Source organism: Ananas comosus, linkage group 25, assembly GCF_001540865.1.
Source record: "Ananas comosus cultivar F153 linkage group 25, ASM154086v1, whole genome shotgun sequence".
In the NCBI taxonomy this organism is placed as follows: domain Eukaryota; kingdom Viridiplantae; phylum Streptophyta; class Magnoliopsida; order Poales; family Bromeliaceae; genus Ananas; species Ananas comosus.
Window position 1 is genome coordinate 3,368,359 of NC_033645.1, and position 17,204 is coordinate 3,385,562.

A 17,204-nucleotide genomic window follows, 5' to 3' on the forward strand; every position below is an offset into this window, starting at 1 on the left:
TGCCGGGTAGTTCAAAACACTCGCTTTGAGAGTCTGGTCACCACCCGGAAGCTCACCTCCTCCGCTGTATCATCCGTTTCGCCGCAAAATAATTTTTTTCGTGGAGTTTTTTGATGAAAACTCCGAGGTTACCCTTATGGGGCGGTGAGCGTATGCGTATACATAGTTACACACGCGCGCACACACACACACACACACACACACACACATATATGTATGTAATATTGAACGAATTTTTTTTTAGTCACTCAAAATATTTTTATTCAAAGTTCCTAATTTTTAAATGCTTTTTATTTTGAATTTGAGGACTTCGACAAATTCATTTTTTTTGCAGCAACATATTTTGATATTTTTTCTTATGCAAAATAAATAACACAGCGAGATAATCTTAAAAATATTTTGAGTGACTAAAAAAAAATTCGTTCAATATTACATACATATATGTGTGTGTGTGTGTGTGTGTGTGTGTGTGCGCGCGTGTGTANTAAATAACACAGCGAGATAATCTTAAAAATATTTCTTTTCTTTTCATTTATGTGAATATTTTTAGATCGTTTTAATATTATCTACTATAACTTAGTTGTTATATTAACTTTTTATTTTAAATGTATATTTATTTTCAATCTCATTTGATTTTAAACTTTTATTTCATTTTAAAATTTAATTATACATTGAATATTTTTGTATTCTTTTTTCGAATTCTAATAAATCCAAAATTTAAGTATATATTCTAAATTAAAATTAGCAAATTTTTAATTCATATTGAATTGAAATTTTAAATTTAATTTTAATCTACTTTAATTAAAATTTGTTAGTTGTTAATTCAAATGTGATATCCGAAATTTAATTTAATTCAGTAATAGAACTATATAATTATTCTCAACAACAACTATTTAAATTTGAGTTAGAATATTACAAATATTTTTTAATATAATATTACAGATAAATTTTCTTTTCTAAACTTTAAATTTTTATTGTAATTTTTTCAATAAATATGATTTACAAATTTATGTTAATTTCAGATAATTATTAAAATAATTATTACTTGTATTTAATCGTGCACTCAACTAATAAATATGATAAACACCATTGAACCTTTTGTAACTGGCCACAGTACCTCAGCCCTAATCAAAGAACATGACCAACTTAAAAGCAAAGATCATATTAGCATCTTAGTGTACGCCATCAAATGAATTGTTCAGATAAAAAGCACAACAGAAAAAAAAGGAAACAAAAAACAACAACAACATTAAAAAAAAAATACAGATAAAGGATCACAAACAAATGAATGAAATAATAGTGTTGCAACAGTTAGAACAAAGCAAAATATGAGTTAAACAAATAAATGCTAATCAAATCAATTTGCTAGCGCTTCTGCCCATCCTTTGCACCAACTGCAGAAGCAAAGAGAGACCAATCACAACAGATCAAAAAACGCATTCGATCAAGCCATTCTTTCTTATGCCGAGTCTTTGAAGTTGTCATCTACAACCCACATCTTTTTCTGGATCACAAAAACCATCTCCCCCACTTCTGAATCTGAGTTGGTTTCTGCTTCCACAACAGCCACTGTATCCCATGGAAGCGCCGTTAAGTACCTCTTAATGAATTCAATGACCGGAGCTTTGTCACGAATAATTATGAACCCCGTCGGCCTGAGTATTCGGTCCATCTCAATGAGTAGGTCTTCGGCGCTGCACCCTTTCTTCTCAATATCGGAGAAGACGGTCCAAGCATGGAGCAGATCATATGTTCGAGGGTATGTTGAGAATGACTCACACCTGTTGAGATTAAGATATTCAACAACTATTGATATGAAAATGGTGAGTTGATTTAGTTTTCTAAATCATGAGGCTTATTAATTAGCAAGAACAGAGGTCATGGAGACAAATGGAAATAAATGGCAAAAGAAAAAAAATATGGCAGGAAGGACGTAAGTTGTACCCTTAAAACAAAAACTATCCTAGTGGTTATTGTTCGAGCGACCTAGTTGCTTCATTTACAAAATTTGTATTGTTCCCAACTATACAGCTCGAGAACGGACCTAATGTGAGGACTGAGATTTTTCTATGTAACTAAATACTCTATTAACGATGTTTTTTTGTGTTTTGATCTGGCTGATCAGGATTCGGCGTTTATACGCCCGAGCATCTGGCTTTGGCCAAGGCATCAGCTTATATCGAGTTTGTGTTGAGCATATCGCATGACTTCACTACAGCATTTGGGTGTATTCATTGACATCTGGTTGGTTTGGCCACCGACTAAAAGTGTACTTATCCGGATGGGTCGTCCAGTTGGCGCACGAATCAGCAAACTCGGCGTACGCCGATACCTTGGCCGAAGGTAGATGCTAGGGCGTATAAACATCGAATCCTGATCAACCAAATCAAAACACACGATAAAAGAGTCGATATGTTGCTTGGACCTAAAGGTCTGCAGATAAACAATATATACTAGCTTGCTCTACAGGCTGTTAAAAAAAAAAAATTTCGCATTTCCAGCTAGTTGATTCACATTTCCAGCTAAATTTATTTCTAAATGAAATAAACGAAGCGGATAGCGTGCTACCTATTTCTCAAAAAAAAAAAAAAAATCACAACTCTGATTTATAAAATAGTATTATTTTATGTAAAGGCTCTTACTAATAAGGCCCCCCGGGGTGTGACACCTACATATCACACTGCCAATCATGTCTTCAGCAAATAAATGGAAATGGCTACAGATTACTGATAGGTCATATAAATGACTCTAAAGTAAAGTGAAAATCAGTTCCCAAATTAGTATATAATGATTTGAGCTTACCAGTCATGGACAGTGCCTATTAGACCTCTGTCGTAGATAATCTTTAGGGTGTTTGGTCCTTCCTCTGGCACCACATTCATTACCCAAACATTTTTATCTCTAAGAGCTGAAGCAAATGATCCCATATATGCTTTCATATCCATTATATTCCTCAGAGTGTTTGGTTGAATCTTAGGGCTCAATATGCTCCAATAGCTATCAACCCTCTGTTGCCATATTTCCTGCACCGCAAGAGGAAAGTATTGAGACCCCAAATTTCCTTTGTGACCGCACAGAAATATAGAGATATATGTAGGGTGTGAGGAGCATTTTCTATTACCATGTCCTTTTCAAATGTTTCAGTGGAAATGTCAAAATCAGCAAGACGGGGAGGAGGGGCAGTTAACCGAGCCGGCCAAGGAAGCAAACCACTCCCTTTATCTCTCTGAATCTCTGTTAAAATTCAACAAGGGTGACAGTCATGGCGATATTGAATATACTAAATAATTAGAAGAAAGCAGCAAACAGAGTTCATTCGGAATTCTGGTGGTAATGAGCAACCTAACTGAAGTTTCTCACTGTTTCCCCTAATTTTAAGTGGCAAATATATTCTTCATTCGTAAAGAAAAAACTGGCATAAAACTCACGTTCTGAATATGGAGTAATACAAGCCTCCATCAGGACTCCCCAAACAGCATCAGGATCATCATCAGACCTGCAAAGAGGAGGGCGAGTACCATGCTCTCTGTTCATGTAACAATCATTTGTAAGAGGCTTCACCCATATAACAGTCTGATTTCTCTTCGCAGCAATTTTCCAACACATTCGCTCAACTAGGGCACTCATCTCCTTCCATATTCTTATATCCTCTTCATCCTGAGCATACGCTTCGGGCGAAGAGTAAGCAAAATATCCACCTGGCCTAAGCAACCTATCTAATTCAAGTAAAAGGATTCCATCCCTTTGAATCCAATCAATTCTACAACGAGAACAGTGGGCAAGTTCAAAAGATCTACTAGGATAAGGGAGCCTTTTTGTGCCCAATACACCGAGGTAAGCAGGAATTCCCCTCTCGAGAGCAAATTGAATTTGGTTTTGGTGAACATCGTTTGGCGCCAATGACATTGCAATGATGTCAGATGAGAGCAGGTAACCTCCAAAGCTTGCAACACCACAACCAACATCAAGAACAGTCCGAATATTCCCCTCATTATTTAAATTGTTATTTGTGAAGTTAAGCATCTGCCAATCCACAATAAACAGTTCTCCGTTATTTCTCCTGGCAGCGAAGCCATCATATATAATTGGTAAAAATAGACAACTTCATAACTACTGTTTATTGAAATGAGTCCTTGACCTTCAAATTTTGATTTTACTACCAAACCTTCTTGTTAATTTTAGAAAATTCCATCAATTAATGAAATATTCCATTTGATTATAGAAAAAAAAAGAAATTACCATCAAGTTCTGACATGAGGTAGTCAAATCAAATACATTAGAAGTTTAGGTAGTAAAATCAAAAATTGAAAACTTTAAAGTTTAGGTATCCATTTCAAAAAGTGCCGTAGTTCAGATAAGGCCTGCACATTTTAACCTGTATACTATCATTGGAAAATGGAAGTTCAAAATATTCTCTTATGAGTAAATTAGACTTACATTGGCGATTGCTGATATGTACTTATCAGCTCCATGATGAAAATGGGTGCCGCCTCCAGGAAATACAATCTTATCACCTTTGACAACCATCCAGTTCTGGTCCGACTTCTCATGAGCAAGATGGGTGTGAGGTATGTTGACTTGCCATACTTCATCTCGGCTTTTTGGCCACTTTATTGGAACCTACCACATATATTAGATGAATTACTGTTAAAATCTAGCAAAACATGAGTACAAATTATATTATGAGGTAGATTGGATCAAAGCTACTCCTTATCCAACCTTGTAACCAGGTGGCGGAGGTATCAAGCAATTATAACGCCTCTCAGGCTGTGGACAATGTCTCTCATAATGCTCCATCAAGGATAAATCCAGCTTTAAATGTGTTTGGTATATAAGATTTCTGTCAAGACACGGAATCAACTCTGAGAGCCTATCATCACAGACCTTCAAGATCAAAAGCAGAGAATTAATCCAGGATAATTTACAACCTTCAAGAAGAACAATGGTTAAATTTACAAATAGCCATGTTCCTGAACTTTTCAATTTAATTCTGTGGTCTTGACTTTCTCATGCATTACAATTCCATCCCTAGCCACTAGATAAATCGAACGACACATGATTCTCTTTTCCTGTAAGAGTTCAGGTCCAGGTGTTATAGTGAAAAGTCCATGGATGAGGTTGAAATATTAGGAGAGCACAAAGACTAACCATGCATTTACCCTAAAAATGAATGTAGTCTACAAGAACTTACAGGAAGGGTCTTCAGTGTGAAATTGTCCCCACCATCTTCTTGGCCATAAAAGGATTCTTCGGACTTACCAACTTCTCCGTTTTCCTCATTCCCCCAACCAATTGATTTTGAAAATCTACTTCCATACTCTATAGCAGAGATCGTATGCTGCCCATGAGATCCGAAGAAGGAGCCACCGTATAGAAAAAGGAAAACTAAAACAAACAACAAAATACACAAATATGGGACCAAGTGACTCTTTTGGCCTCCATCTCCTCTACTCCTCATTGTTGAAGCAACAAACTTGTAGCAAATAGACCTCCTAAAACAACATATGATATACGAGAAAACCCTGCAGCAATACTAATCGAAAGATGAAACTCTACAACAAGCAATAGATCATGCACCAAAACACCAAAAAAGTAACCTCAAAAGTTCAGCTAAGACTTTTTTCCCCTTCTCTCCTTATATTAGAACAGCCACAAACAAACTTTTAATGTCCTGTAAACATGAAACCATATCCAATCAGCTGATTATCACAAAAGCAAATGGACATTTAACAAGTTAAAAAAGAAACTCTTCTGCAACAGTATCAAAAAGAGAAATACTCCGATAAACCGACAATAGTAATAGGAATTTAAAGACCAATCAACTATTCATGGAGAGAAATCTCTACGCGATCCGGTTCCTCAGCGGCATTGATTCCAATAGTCGAATGACAAAAAGATTCGTAATTTACAAGAACAATGAATGCAGATACTATGCAGAATACAGAAAAAGGTAAAATTGTACAAATTACATGGCTCGCATACAAAGATCATGGCCACAAGTATACTAATTCTAGCCACAATAAAAAATAGGAACTGGAAGGGTCAGATATTAATTAATTAACAGGAATAAAAGCACAATCTGAAGATAGCGATTGGTCGAGAGTGACCCATCTACCATTCCTTGATAGCGTTAGTTTACCAAAACCACCACTGTATGAACATTATTATATAATAAAAATATCTAAAAAAGTCAAAATCAGCTCAAATTTAAACCTTCGGATAAGTTCCCAACCAAAAACGCTGATTCAAATCATCAGCACCGAAATTCAAATCAAAGGGAGTATCCTTCTAATCGATCAAGTCCCTTTTTTATGAGACATATGGCACCAAAACACAGATATTCTCCAACTACGAGTGGAAAAAGACACCAACAGATAAATCGCACTGCATCGAGACGATTGAGATGGAGAGCGAGCGATAAGAAACACAAATTGATTTGATTACACTCGTAACAAAGCGTACCTTCTGAAGCAATCTCGATATATAAATCGACGAGAAAAACGAAGAATAAAACCCTAGATCTGATCGATCGAGCTAGTAATATATGAATAGGAGAGTGTGAGCAGATGTAAGAGAGAGATAGATCGAGCTCCTTCAATGGCGCACGGGCAGCGAGAGAGAGAGAGAGAGAGAGAGAGAGAGAGATTTTGTAGGCTATTTTCTACAAATTGGAGAATTGAGAGGAATTCCGTTAAAACAATTTAAAAAGAGGAGAATTCGGAATTTTCGTTCATTTGAACTCCAAATTCAACAACAAAAAAAAAGAAAAAAAGAAAAAAGAAAAAAAAAATCTAACGAGCTTATAGTACCACATAATGTCCCCCATTCACGATGCGAGGTTAAAAGAGTGATTTTTTGGTCCCCGTAACATGTTTTAGTTATTTTGGCTTAAAGGAAACGCTTTATGCCTTTATCAAATATTTATTTATTTAATTTAATAATAATGAGACATAGTTTGTCTCGTATGATTTGGACTATCAACGTAGGACAAAAGTATTTGGTGCAAGATTTCTTGCAGAGATGGCTGGTTTTGTTTATGCAATTAAGATAAAATATATGTACAGCAAAGTAAACTTCGGAGTATTAAAATTAACAAAACTCTGTTGATATGTTAGTATAATATATTTTACAATGCATGGAAAAATATTTTTTTTCCCTATATATATTGTTATACATGTAAAAACACCATCCTTAAAATTAGCCAAGAGAAAACGCAAAGTGTCATTAAAGAAAATGAGAGAGTAACCATGATGAAGATGACACCATAAGACGTGATCATGATAAGTAAGTAAACCTTCGAAAATGTACACCCATCTTATAAACTAAAAACTACTAGAGAAAAAAAAAAAAAGGTGTTGGAGTCCAAATTCCAAAACAACAAACCAAAAACCAAAACAAATGTATTAGATGGCATATTAGAGGAAATATGAGGATGATCGCCTTCTCTAAACACACAAAAAGGTAGATCTGAAAAGGACAAATAACCAATTTATTCTCTCCAGCGAGTAAAATGAAAGCAGCACATAGAAATGCAGAACCAAAAATGCCAAAACTGAAATTTGGAATGTAAATTTGGCACTCCATTTGACCCATCAATCGTATAAAGCCATTAGTTTTTAAACATAAGAACACCAAAATCTGAGTCAATCAAAAGCTAAGAAGAAGACACATACTTCGCCGGTCAATGCCGGCGAAATTATACATATACTCCATGAGTCTAACGCACACGGATTGATTATTATCATTAGAAATGCAAGTTCTCCCACTTTAAGACATTCGAAAGGAACCAAAGATGGAACCAAGGTTGAAGCCTGATTTAGGCTCTCACCAGACATCAGGTCGCAGCTCGCCAGTCGCCGGAGGCGTCCATCTGCCAGAGTGGTACACGCTTTCCCCGACCTTCCAGCCAGGCACGTCTTTCATAATCCTCGCCTCCTCCTCGAGATACTTCTTCCATTCTTTTACATATCTACGAACAGTTAATTAAACAGCAAATTCATATTCAAGTAAGGTGATGAAGATGACAGAAGTAGAATTGAAGAAAAGACGGAAAAGAAATAGTTCCATGCCTCTCATCTTCTTCGGCTTGAAGAATGGGAAGTATCGCGCAGCGAGCAGCAATTTTCTCTTCCTTAAGCGCACTAATATAAACATAAAAAAGAGTAAATTTTCAGTTCCATGAGCTCACTAATATCTACATAACGGAAAGTTGTGACATCTGACAAGTAAGCGGAGGCTTCGAGCCACCCACTGTAACGAGAATAGTTGAGTAATCATGGATAAAAAGCATGTCATGTTGGAACACATAATAACATTGAGCGGTAAGAGAAAAGGCATGTTGAGTTATCAAGGCAAATAAGATCATTACCAATGTTATGTTCTACTTACAATATGCACATGCACCATGCATTTGATTAGATAATCACAACAAGCTCTCTGAAGCAACAATGATTCATACAGCAGACCCAAAGGAGGTAGCTCCAAATTGTTGTCTGATAACACTGATCTTGTTAAAAACATTCACTATAACAACCTAACTCATGGTCCATGCTTTTATCACTTGACCAAGAAAATATAGTATTTAGATCCTACTGATTGTCGGGAAAGGAAAAATGTTAATCATCGCCAGGTATATGGTGGCATCATCGCACCTAGATAAAAAAAAAAAAATAACGTGTTCAGTATAATTCTGAACCAAACATCTGAAGATCTGTCAAATATCTCAATAATAGACATAAGCTATGTGCTCTGAACATAATTACTACGCATATAAGAAGTGATCCGCAGCCTATTTGTCATTGTTGCTTTTTTTCATTTTTGGCCGTGAATTAGTAGGGTAACAATTTAAAGATCTTAATAGGAGAATGGTGTATATATGTGAAGGATCTTGATAAGACAAGATATTTCACTTTGTACCACCCGACAAATCAACAGAAAAACAAGTCAAATTGCTTATATAAGGTTGAGGCAACAAGGGTTTCTAAGGTACACGTCAAAATAACCACCATTTGAGTTAGTCATTGGCATTTCACTTACCACTAGTTTGGTTCCAAAATGTATTTACACATAAATTTCATAATAAATATCGAACAGAAGCAGGAGCACATTCAGCTGCCCTTAATGCATCTGCGATCAGGAAGAAAACTGTTTGTAAAATAAGTTTCAAGGGAAATTTATATTCCAAAACTTAGATTACACTTTACTGCTTTCCCTAGAAATCTTCATGCTTATGTTTCTTTCCTTCATTTGTTAGAACAGTAGTCATTCTCCTCTCCTCTTCAATAAGAAGCAAAAAATTCTCCCTGAAGTTAATTATTGAAGCTCCTATGAGATGCTAGCATCAAAAGCAATCCACAACTTGATTTAGTCTCTTAAACCTCTCTCAAGTTATCACTTACCTATTTCTAACGACCTGGAGCCACTTCTACCTCACCTTGATTCCTGAAGGGTTAAAGATTATCCTACATTTCATTAACTCCATGTAAGCAAAGATCCACAACCAAAAATCACGCACGTTATAACAAATATTAATAGAGACAAAGAAATTTTCTCAAAAAAAAAACAGAAAAAAGAGAGGAAAGAAAAGAAAAGAGACAAAGCAGGTACCATTACATGCTGCGTAAGCACTTCATGTGCATTATGACGGTGAGAGAGAGGGTAAAAAACGGAAACACAAGAGCGGAGGCAAGCATTCAAGAAACAAATTGGCCAGAGGCTATTCTTAACCGACAGGATTCTCCGGCATACCATTGAGATTAAATGGTCAGATAATTTGGGGTTAACGAGCATATGAACCTTCAATGTCCTTCCCTTTTCTCAAGTGACATGATCCTTGAATTTTTCACTATAGGACGGGCCAATTTTGCCCTAGTGTTTCTCCTTCTTTACAGAAGCTAAATAATGAACTATTAGTTCTTCGAACTTGCTCGTGGGCTTGATTAGGAGAGAAATAAAAGGAGGGTTCAGATGCCGAGTTTGAAACAGTTTGCGTCTTCAGCCACTCACATGCCCAGGAAGAAGGGCAGAAAGGTTATAAGTAAAAGTGGGCTCCTATGTACTACTGTTAGACTTCTCAAGGAAGAGGGATTCAACTTCAAGCTCATGGTTTGCACTGTTAGATTAGATTCCCAAGCAACAAAGCGCCAACTGCTGGCGACGGTAACGCAACAATTATGCGTTTCGCGCAACAATCGGTAAGCGGTAAAAGTGATCTAAAGGAGATAACATTCCGCCACAAAGTCCTAAATCAAAACACCAACTTTAACTAGCATCGATCCCCCGATTAAGAAGCAGCAGCAAACCGTAAGCACTCTACTTGTTCCTACAAACAATCAACCGCAAGCAAGATCCTAAAAAAAGAAAAATAAATAATAAAAAACATATTTTTAACAATTAAATCGCGAGGACGGCGAGATCCGAAGGGAGTACCAACAAAACCCTAGGTAAGAAGAGGGAGAAGAGATGGAAAGGAGGAAGGCGTACCGTCGGATCTTGTTGCCCTTGCCGACCTGGTACATGCCCCAGGCGAAGGCGCCGAAGGCGGTGAGGAAGATGGCGGCGGCGCTGGGGCCCTTGGAGGGGATGCGGCGGGCGTAGCGCACTGGGGGGAACCCGCCCGGCGGGGGACCGTCCTGCAGCACCGGCATCTCCCGCACGCTCGCCATCCCGGGCTTCTTCCGCACCAACGACTCCGTCATCTCCGACGATGATCTCCTCCTCCTCCTCCTCCTCCTCCTCCTCCTATTACTACCAGGACCAGGACCAGTACCAGTACCAGTACCAGTTGCTGCTGCGGAAGGAGAGAGACGATGATATTGGAATGGGGAATGGAAATGGCACGAAGAGAGAAGTTGTTTGAGAGTAGGGTTCGACTTCGACTCCGACCCGGCCCCTAGTAGAAATTGGAAATTGCGAAACAGTACGTGTAAATTTGCATGGGGGCCCCACAAGCATGTGACGTTTTAGAAATCGGTCCTCCTGCAACGTGGGTCCCGAGAGTGAGGGAGGAGTCACAAAATCCCCTCATTACCTTTTACCTTATCTCGAACCTGGCCAGTGGGCGGTGGCCTCCCTCCTCCCTTGTTCCCCAGTAGTAAGTGGGCGGAGCTCCTCTCTCCCACTCTCTTCTTCTTCTTCTTCTTCTTCTTCTTCATCTTCTTCGCTCCTCCTCGTGCATGGGTTACTTTATAATGGCTTAGTAATTAATGCTCACTGTTACAACCTCAGCTCCCACAATGACCATCTCCCTCTCCGAGCTCTTCCCCCACTCCCTCCCATCCCAGTCTCCACCTCCTCCTCCTCCTCCTCCTCCCCCACGCAGGTCCAACCCCAACCCCTCCTCATTCCCGTGCAGATACGCTATGGTGAGAACAAAAGCCTCCTCACCAACCCATCCGATCGCTCTCAGAGGAGCTGGTGCTGGTGCTGCTTCTGCTTCTCCTTCGAAGCCGGCCCACACGGCCGCCATGGACCCGAAGGAGAGCCACTACACGAAGCTCCTCAACCGCAGCTACAAGGCCGGGAACTACGGCGAGTCGCTCTACTTCCTGGAGTACATGGTGGGCAGGGGCTACAGGCCCGACGTGGTCCTCTGCACCAAGCTCATCAAGGCCCTCTTCAGCGCCGGCCACCCGGCCAAGGCCGAGCGCGTCATGCACCTCCTCGAGTCCCACGGCGCCCCCGACGTCTTCGCCTACAACGCCCTCGTCGCCGGCCTCTGCAAGGCCAACCGCATCNTAACAATTAAATCGCGAGGACGGCGAGATCCGCAGGGAGTACCAACAAAACCCTAGGTAAGAAGAGGGAGAAGAGATGTAAAGGAGGAGGGCGTACCGTCGGATCTTGTTGCCCTTGCCGACCTGGTACATGCCCCAGGCGAAGGCGCCGAAGGCGGTGAGGAAGATGGCGGCGGCGCTGGGGCCGTTGGAGGGGATGCGGCGGGCGTAGCGCACTGGGGGGAACCCGCCCGGCGGGGGACCGTCCTGCAGCACCGGCATCTCCCGCACGCTCGCCATCCCGGGCTTCTTCCGCACCAACGACTCCGTCATCTCCGACGATGAGATGATCTCCGACGATGATCTCCTCCTCCTCCTCCTCCTCCTCCTCCTCCTATTACTACCAGTACCAGTACCAGTTGCTGCTGCGGAAGGAGAGAGACGATGATATTGGAATGGGGAATGGAGATGGTACGAAGAAAATGAGAGAGAAGTTGTTTGAGAGGAGGGTTCGACCCCGATCCGGCCCCTGGTAGAAATTGGAAATTGCGAAGCAGTACATGTAAATTTGCATGGAGGCCCCTCAAGCATATGACATTTTAGAAATAGGTCCTCCTGCAACGTGGGTCCCGAGAATGAGGGGAGGAGTCACAAAATCCCCTCAACACCTTTTACCTTATCTCGAACCTGGCCAGTGGGCGGTGGCCTCCCTCCTCCCATGTTCCCCAGTAGTAAGTGGGCGGAGCTCCTCTCTCTCACTCTCTTCTTCTTCTTCTTCTTCTTCTTCTTCATCTTCTTCGCTCCTCCTCGTGCATGGGTTACTTTATAATGGCTTAGTAATTAATGCTCACTGTTACAACCTCAGCTCCCACAATGACCATCTCCCTCTCCGAGCTCTTCCCCCACTTCCTCCCATCCCAGTCTCCACCTCCTCCTCCTCCTCCTCCTCCTCCCCCACGCAGGTCCAACCTCAACCCCTCCACATTCCCGTGCAGACACGCTATGGTGAGAACAAAAGCCTCCTCACCAACCCATCCGATCGCTCTCAGAGGAGCTGGTGCTGGTGCTGCTTCTGCTTCTCCTTCGAAGCCGGCCCACACGGCCGCCATGGACCCGAAGGAGAGCCACTACACGAAGCTCCTCAACCGCAGCTACAAGGCCGGGAACTACGGCGAGTCGCTCTACTTCCTGGAGTACATGGTGGGCAGGGGCTACAGGCCCGACGTGGTCCTCTGCACCAAGCTCATCAAGGCCCTCTTCAGCGCCGGCCACCCGGCCAAGGCCGAGCGCGTCATGCACCTCCTCGAGTCCCACGGCGCCCCCGACGTCTTCGCCTACAACGCCCTCGTCGCCGGCCTCTGCAAGGCCAACCGCATCGCCTGCGCCGTCCGCGCCCTCGCCCGCATGCGCGCCCGCCGCTGCCCTCCCGACGCCGTCACCCACAACATCCTCATCGGCAGCCTCTGCGCCAAGGGCAAGCTCGACCTCGCCCTCAAAGCCCTCCACGACCTGCTCGACGACGACTGCCGGCCCACCGTCGTCACCTACACCATCCTCATCGAAGCCACCGTCGCCCGAGGCGGCGTCGAGGAGGCGCTGAAGCTGCTCGACGAAATGTCTCTGAGGGGCCTCCGCCCCGATAACTACACTTACAACGCCATCCTCAGAGGGATGTGCAAGGAAGGGTCGCTGGACGCCGCGCGCGAGTTCTTGGACAGCTTGCCGTCGCGCGGGTGCCAGCCCGATGTGATTTCGTACAACGTATTGCTCCGCGGCTTGCTGAACCGGAAGAGGTGGCACGATGCGGAGAAGTTGCTCGACGAAATGGTCGGGAGAGGATGCCGGCCGAATAACGTCACCTACAGTGTGTTGATCAGCTCCTTGTGCCAGGAAGGAATGGCGGAGAGGGCGAGAGAATTGATAAAGGACATGATCAAGCGAGGGCTGAAGCCCGATACATACTGCTTCGATCCGCTGATCTCGGCTTACTGCAAAGATGGCAAATTGGAGCTAGCAATCGAATTCATGGACTACATGATCTCCAGCGGGTGCCTGCCCGATATCGTGAACTACAACACGATTCTGTCAGCACTCTGTAAGAGAGGAAATGCCGACCAGGCTTTAGTGGTTTTGGAGAAGCTCGGGGAGACGGGCTGCACCCCGAACGTGAGTACGTATAACGCGATCGTCGGCGGGCTCTGGAACAGCGGGAATCGGACGAAGGCTCTTAAGATGGTGTCGGAGATGATGGAGAAAGGAATCGACCCCGACGAGGTTACTTACAACGTGCTAACTTCTTGCTTGTGTAGAGATGGAATGGTGGACGAAGCACTGGAGTTGATGAGCGATATGGAGAGAAGCGGATTCGAGCCGACGGTCATCACGTATAACACGGTGCTTCTCGGATTCTGTAAAGCCCACAGGATCGAAGCCGCGATCGACATATTTGCGGAGATGGTGGAGAGAGGATGCGAGCCAAATGAGACCAGTTATATACTTTTGGTGGAGGGGATTGCCTATGCTGGGCATAGAGGAGAGGCCATGGGATTGGCTAGGGAGCTTGCTGCTAAAAATGTGCTCTCGGAGGATTCCCTCAAGAGATTGAATAGAACATTTCCTATGCTCAACTTGTACAAAGAGATCCCACAGGAGAGATAGATGATTTCTGGTTGTTTTGAACATGGGTTTAGGGGCCACAGCACAGAACAAGTTAAAAAATGTTTGTTATTTGTTTCAGGATTTGGGTGCCTCTGTGAATTCTCTATTGCGTTGGCAATCTTTTAGACTTCAAATCAAACCAACCAGCATAATGCTGTTAATTAGTTAGCAAAGCTTTTACTTGTTCGAACCTCATGATTTCTTTTCCTGGACGCTCTGATTCAATTCGTTCTCTGCAGTACATAAACAAACCACCAGATTGTATGGTGCTTAAGGTAAATTGTTTTTATCAAATTTTATGCGCACGCCCCTGTTACAGCTTCAAATTAAAGCACCTTATCCATATATTTCCATCCTTTGATCCTGCAAATAGCAATAGAAAGGGAGATCGTTCACATCTGCAAGGTTTCTCAAAGTACTACACGCCGTGATCCAATAGATATCTATCTACCAATAAAAAAATAGAAGAGGAGAACAGAAGGTATCTACTGCTTTTAAGTTCTAATCAATAACGACTTCCACAAAAGCACTGCTTATAAGAGCCACAATTTCATCTCACAAAAGCACGCTACGACCAAATTCATCAGCACAAAGCTATCTCTCCGATTACGACAAAATAACCACACCAGATCACTACTAGCTATGACTGATATAATCTTCAATTCAACACATCATTTGCTTCAAAATACCAAATAACTCTGCATCAAACTAGGAGCATAGTACTGCAAATTTCCTCAGTACTTGGGAGGTGGCTTCTGGGTAGGGAGCAACCCGAACCGCTTCTTCAAAAGATACCGCTCTTTAGAGTACTTGTCATCAGGGGAGAAGCGAGCTGCACCATCAGATACGAATATAAGCACATTAAGCTTTTTTTCCCCGCAAAAAACAGTAGATGAGCAGATTGCACGTGGAACGCAGCATTCAACATACCAAAATAGAAAGATAAATCAAGCATAACTTTTTACATATTCTGATATCCTAGCATTTCAAAGCATCTTTTTCTTTCAGATAGCTTACAAGAAGCATTTAGCATTTCATGGATCGAGTACTGTGAGAAATATTTGTTCCCATTCAGATACGTAATACAATACACCTAGTTTTGTTAATTCAATAAGACCAACATATTTTCAATGAGAGGCTGTCATACCAAAAAGCCAAAGCTGTCCTTTCTAGCTACCAGTTTATATAGCAGCAAAACCCTACACTTGGCATGAAACGCTTTACTCAGATATTACAAGAAGCAGGTCTTCTTGTTGAAAGAAGAAAAGCAATCCGTAAATTGGCACACCCTTAAAGAGCACCAACGTGTCGATATTTTCTGGTTGCATCATTTCGTATAAGGCTAAGAAAAAAAATGTTTATGTGCACAAGCACATAAATATCTGAATCTAGATATTCTAATAAAATATGCACACAATTCTATTCCAGGTATATCAGAACATTATAAACAGTAATCAAATAAGTCAAGAAACCAAGGTGTTCTAATTCCTTTAGGTTCAACAGCTAATTCTACCAAGATAGAAGCAGTTATACTTCAAAAAGAAAAGTAAAATATCAAGTCTACCTGGGTGAGCAGATTGTGTTGCCACCCCGAGAGGAGATTCTTTCTGCAGGATGACAGGACAAAATTGTCAATAGCATGAACCAAGCAACGAGAACTTGACGACTTAAAATCCTTCAAAATTGAGGAACTATAAAGGAATTAACAGATGTAAAATATGCCGTCCAGGTCGATAAGCTTATTTCGCTGCAGATGCAAAACCGAAGGCAGAAAACTTATTAAGAAGTCAATGGACAGTGACATTCAGATAAGCCTGTGAAAAATATTAAAAGTAAGTTAAAACAGAAAGGAGTTACCTTTGTTGTGTAGACCTTGTCCCCGTTTTCATTGATGTAGAACTGAAGATACATCTTTTAGAGAGAAATTCCTATGAACTTCAAAAGTTAAAGCAATGAGAAAATAAATAATCACTTCAATGAACAGAGAGAAGAAATGGAAGATACTGATCTCTACTATTCTTATAAGCAAATATATTTGGTCGGTACTACTCACCCTTATTTTGATAGTTCTTGTTCTTTTACTAATTTATACTTAAAAAAAAATTTCCAACAAGATTAATCTTCACACATTATATAAGCCCCACTGAGAACCTCTGGCAAATCTTTCCATATGATATTTACATTTAAAAACAGAAAAATACCACGGTAAAACATATGGATAGTTAGTATAGCACCCTAAAATTTCGATTCTAGTCTCAAAACTTCTCACCTGAACACTTTAGTCCCTAACCTCTCTCCAATTCTATCCTTTGGTCATTAAAAGAAAAAAAAAATCCAACAAAAGATGACATTTTTCTACGATATGATCGACTTAAACCTTATTTAGAGTATACAAAAATCAACAAAAACAACCCAAAAAAATAACTTTTTAGCTCCAAATCGTGCAGAAACAACACCATGTGAAGAACAACGAAGCAGTAGTGCTTTGTAGACAGATTAACCCTAACGAAGTTATTAGGGCTATAAATCAACAAAAAAGGACAAAAAAAAAGTTAGGCATCGAATAGAAGAAGATTTAAGCGAGAAGTAATCGTAGATCTTCGTCACCTGCTTAGAGAATCGATAGGAGGCGAGCGCGAGGAGAGAGAGAGCAACGCGGAGAGAGGAGGAGAGCGCGAGTTCGGAATCGGAGGCGAGAGGGTTCGAGGAAGAGGAGGAATTTATTTAAAGGGTTTATGGTAAAGTTTCGGAAAAGGGTTTGGAGGGCCAATTTATTGGGCCGGATCCCGCCTATACGGGCTCAGCCCAATAAAGGAGCGTTCCGAAGAAGAA

General features: G+C 41.3%; 4 protein-coding genes across 10 annotated transcripts; 1 reads left to right on the forward strand and 3 right to left on the reverse strand.

Moving 5' to 3' along the window:
* LOC109703690 (probable methyltransferase PMT3) lies at positions 1,147–6,871 on the reverse strand. 4 transcript variants are annotated; one of them, XM_020224410.1, is made up of 8 exons: positions 6,810–6,871; positions 5,192–5,671; positions 4,720–4,884; positions 4,438–4,620; positions 3,429–4,023; positions 3,122–3,234; positions 2,803–3,023; positions 1,147–1,781 (listed from the first exon to the last, which is right to left on the reverse strand). In XM_020224410.1, exons 2-8 carry the CDS (start codon positions 5,456–5,458, stop codon positions 1,460–1,462), a joined length of 1,866 nt encoding a protein of 621 aa, XP_020079999.1. In that variant the 5' UTR covers positions 5,459–5,671; positions 6,810–6,871; the 3' UTR covers positions 1,147–1,459. The 4 variants fall into 4 exon arrangements, with proteins under 4 accessions (XP_020079999.1, XP_020079997.1, XP_020080000.1 ...); XM_020224408.1 differs by lacking the exon at positions 6,810–6,871 and adding an exon at positions 6,463–6,749; XM_020224411.1 differs by lacking the exon at positions 6,810–6,871 and adding an exon at positions 5,970–6,437.
* On the reverse strand, positions 7,531–12,234 carry LOC109703616 (NADH dehydrogenase [ubiquinone] 1 alpha subcomplex subunit 13-B-like). 2 transcript variants are annotated; one of them, XM_020224304.1, is made up of 3 exons: positions 11,833–12,234; positions 8,070–8,141; positions 7,531–7,969 (listed from the first exon to the last, which is right to left on the reverse strand). In XM_020224304.1, the coding sequence occupies exons 1-3, from the start codon at positions 12,045–12,047 to the stop codon at positions 7,825–7,827; spliced, it is 432 nt and encodes a 143-aa protein (XP_020079893.1). In that variant the 5' UTR covers positions 12,048–12,234; the 3' UTR covers positions 7,531–7,824. The 2 variants fall into 2 exon arrangements, with proteins under 2 accessions (XP_020079893.1, XP_020079892.1); XM_020224303.1 differs by lacking the exon at positions 11,833–12,234 and adding an exon at positions 10,483–10,830.
* LOC109703614 (pentatricopeptide repeat-containing protein At3g04760, chloroplastic-like) lies at positions 11,097–14,453 on the forward strand. Of its 2 annotated transcripts, XM_020224300.1 has the most exons (2): positions 11,097–11,723; positions 13,080–14,453. In XM_020224300.1, exons 1-2 carry the CDS (start codon positions 11,205–11,207, stop codon positions 14,370–14,372), a joined length of 1,812 nt encoding a protein of 603 aa, XP_020079889.1. In that variant the 5' UTR covers positions 11,097–11,204; the 3' UTR covers positions 14,373–14,453. The 2 variants fall into 2 exon arrangements, with proteins under 2 accessions (XP_020079889.1, XP_020079888.1); XM_020224299.1 differs by lacking the exon at positions 11,097–11,723 and having other exon boundaries at positions 12,396–14,453.
* LOC109703617 (H/ACA ribonucleoprotein complex subunit 3-like protein) lies at positions 14,743–17,125 on the reverse strand. 2 transcript variants are annotated; one of them, XM_020224305.1, is made up of 4 exons: positions 16,980–17,125; positions 16,230–16,300; positions 15,937–15,979; positions 14,743–15,204 (listed from the first exon to the last, which is right to left on the reverse strand). In XM_020224305.1, exons 2-4 carry the CDS (start codon positions 16,281–16,283, stop codon positions 15,107–15,109), a joined length of 195 nt encoding a protein of 64 aa, XP_020079894.1. In that variant the 5' UTR covers positions 16,284–16,300; positions 16,980–17,125; the 3' UTR covers positions 14,743–15,106. The 2 variants fall into 2 exon arrangements, with proteins under 2 accessions (XP_020079894.1, XP_020079895.1); XM_020224306.1 differs by having other exon boundaries at positions 16,230–16,307; positions 16,980–17,084.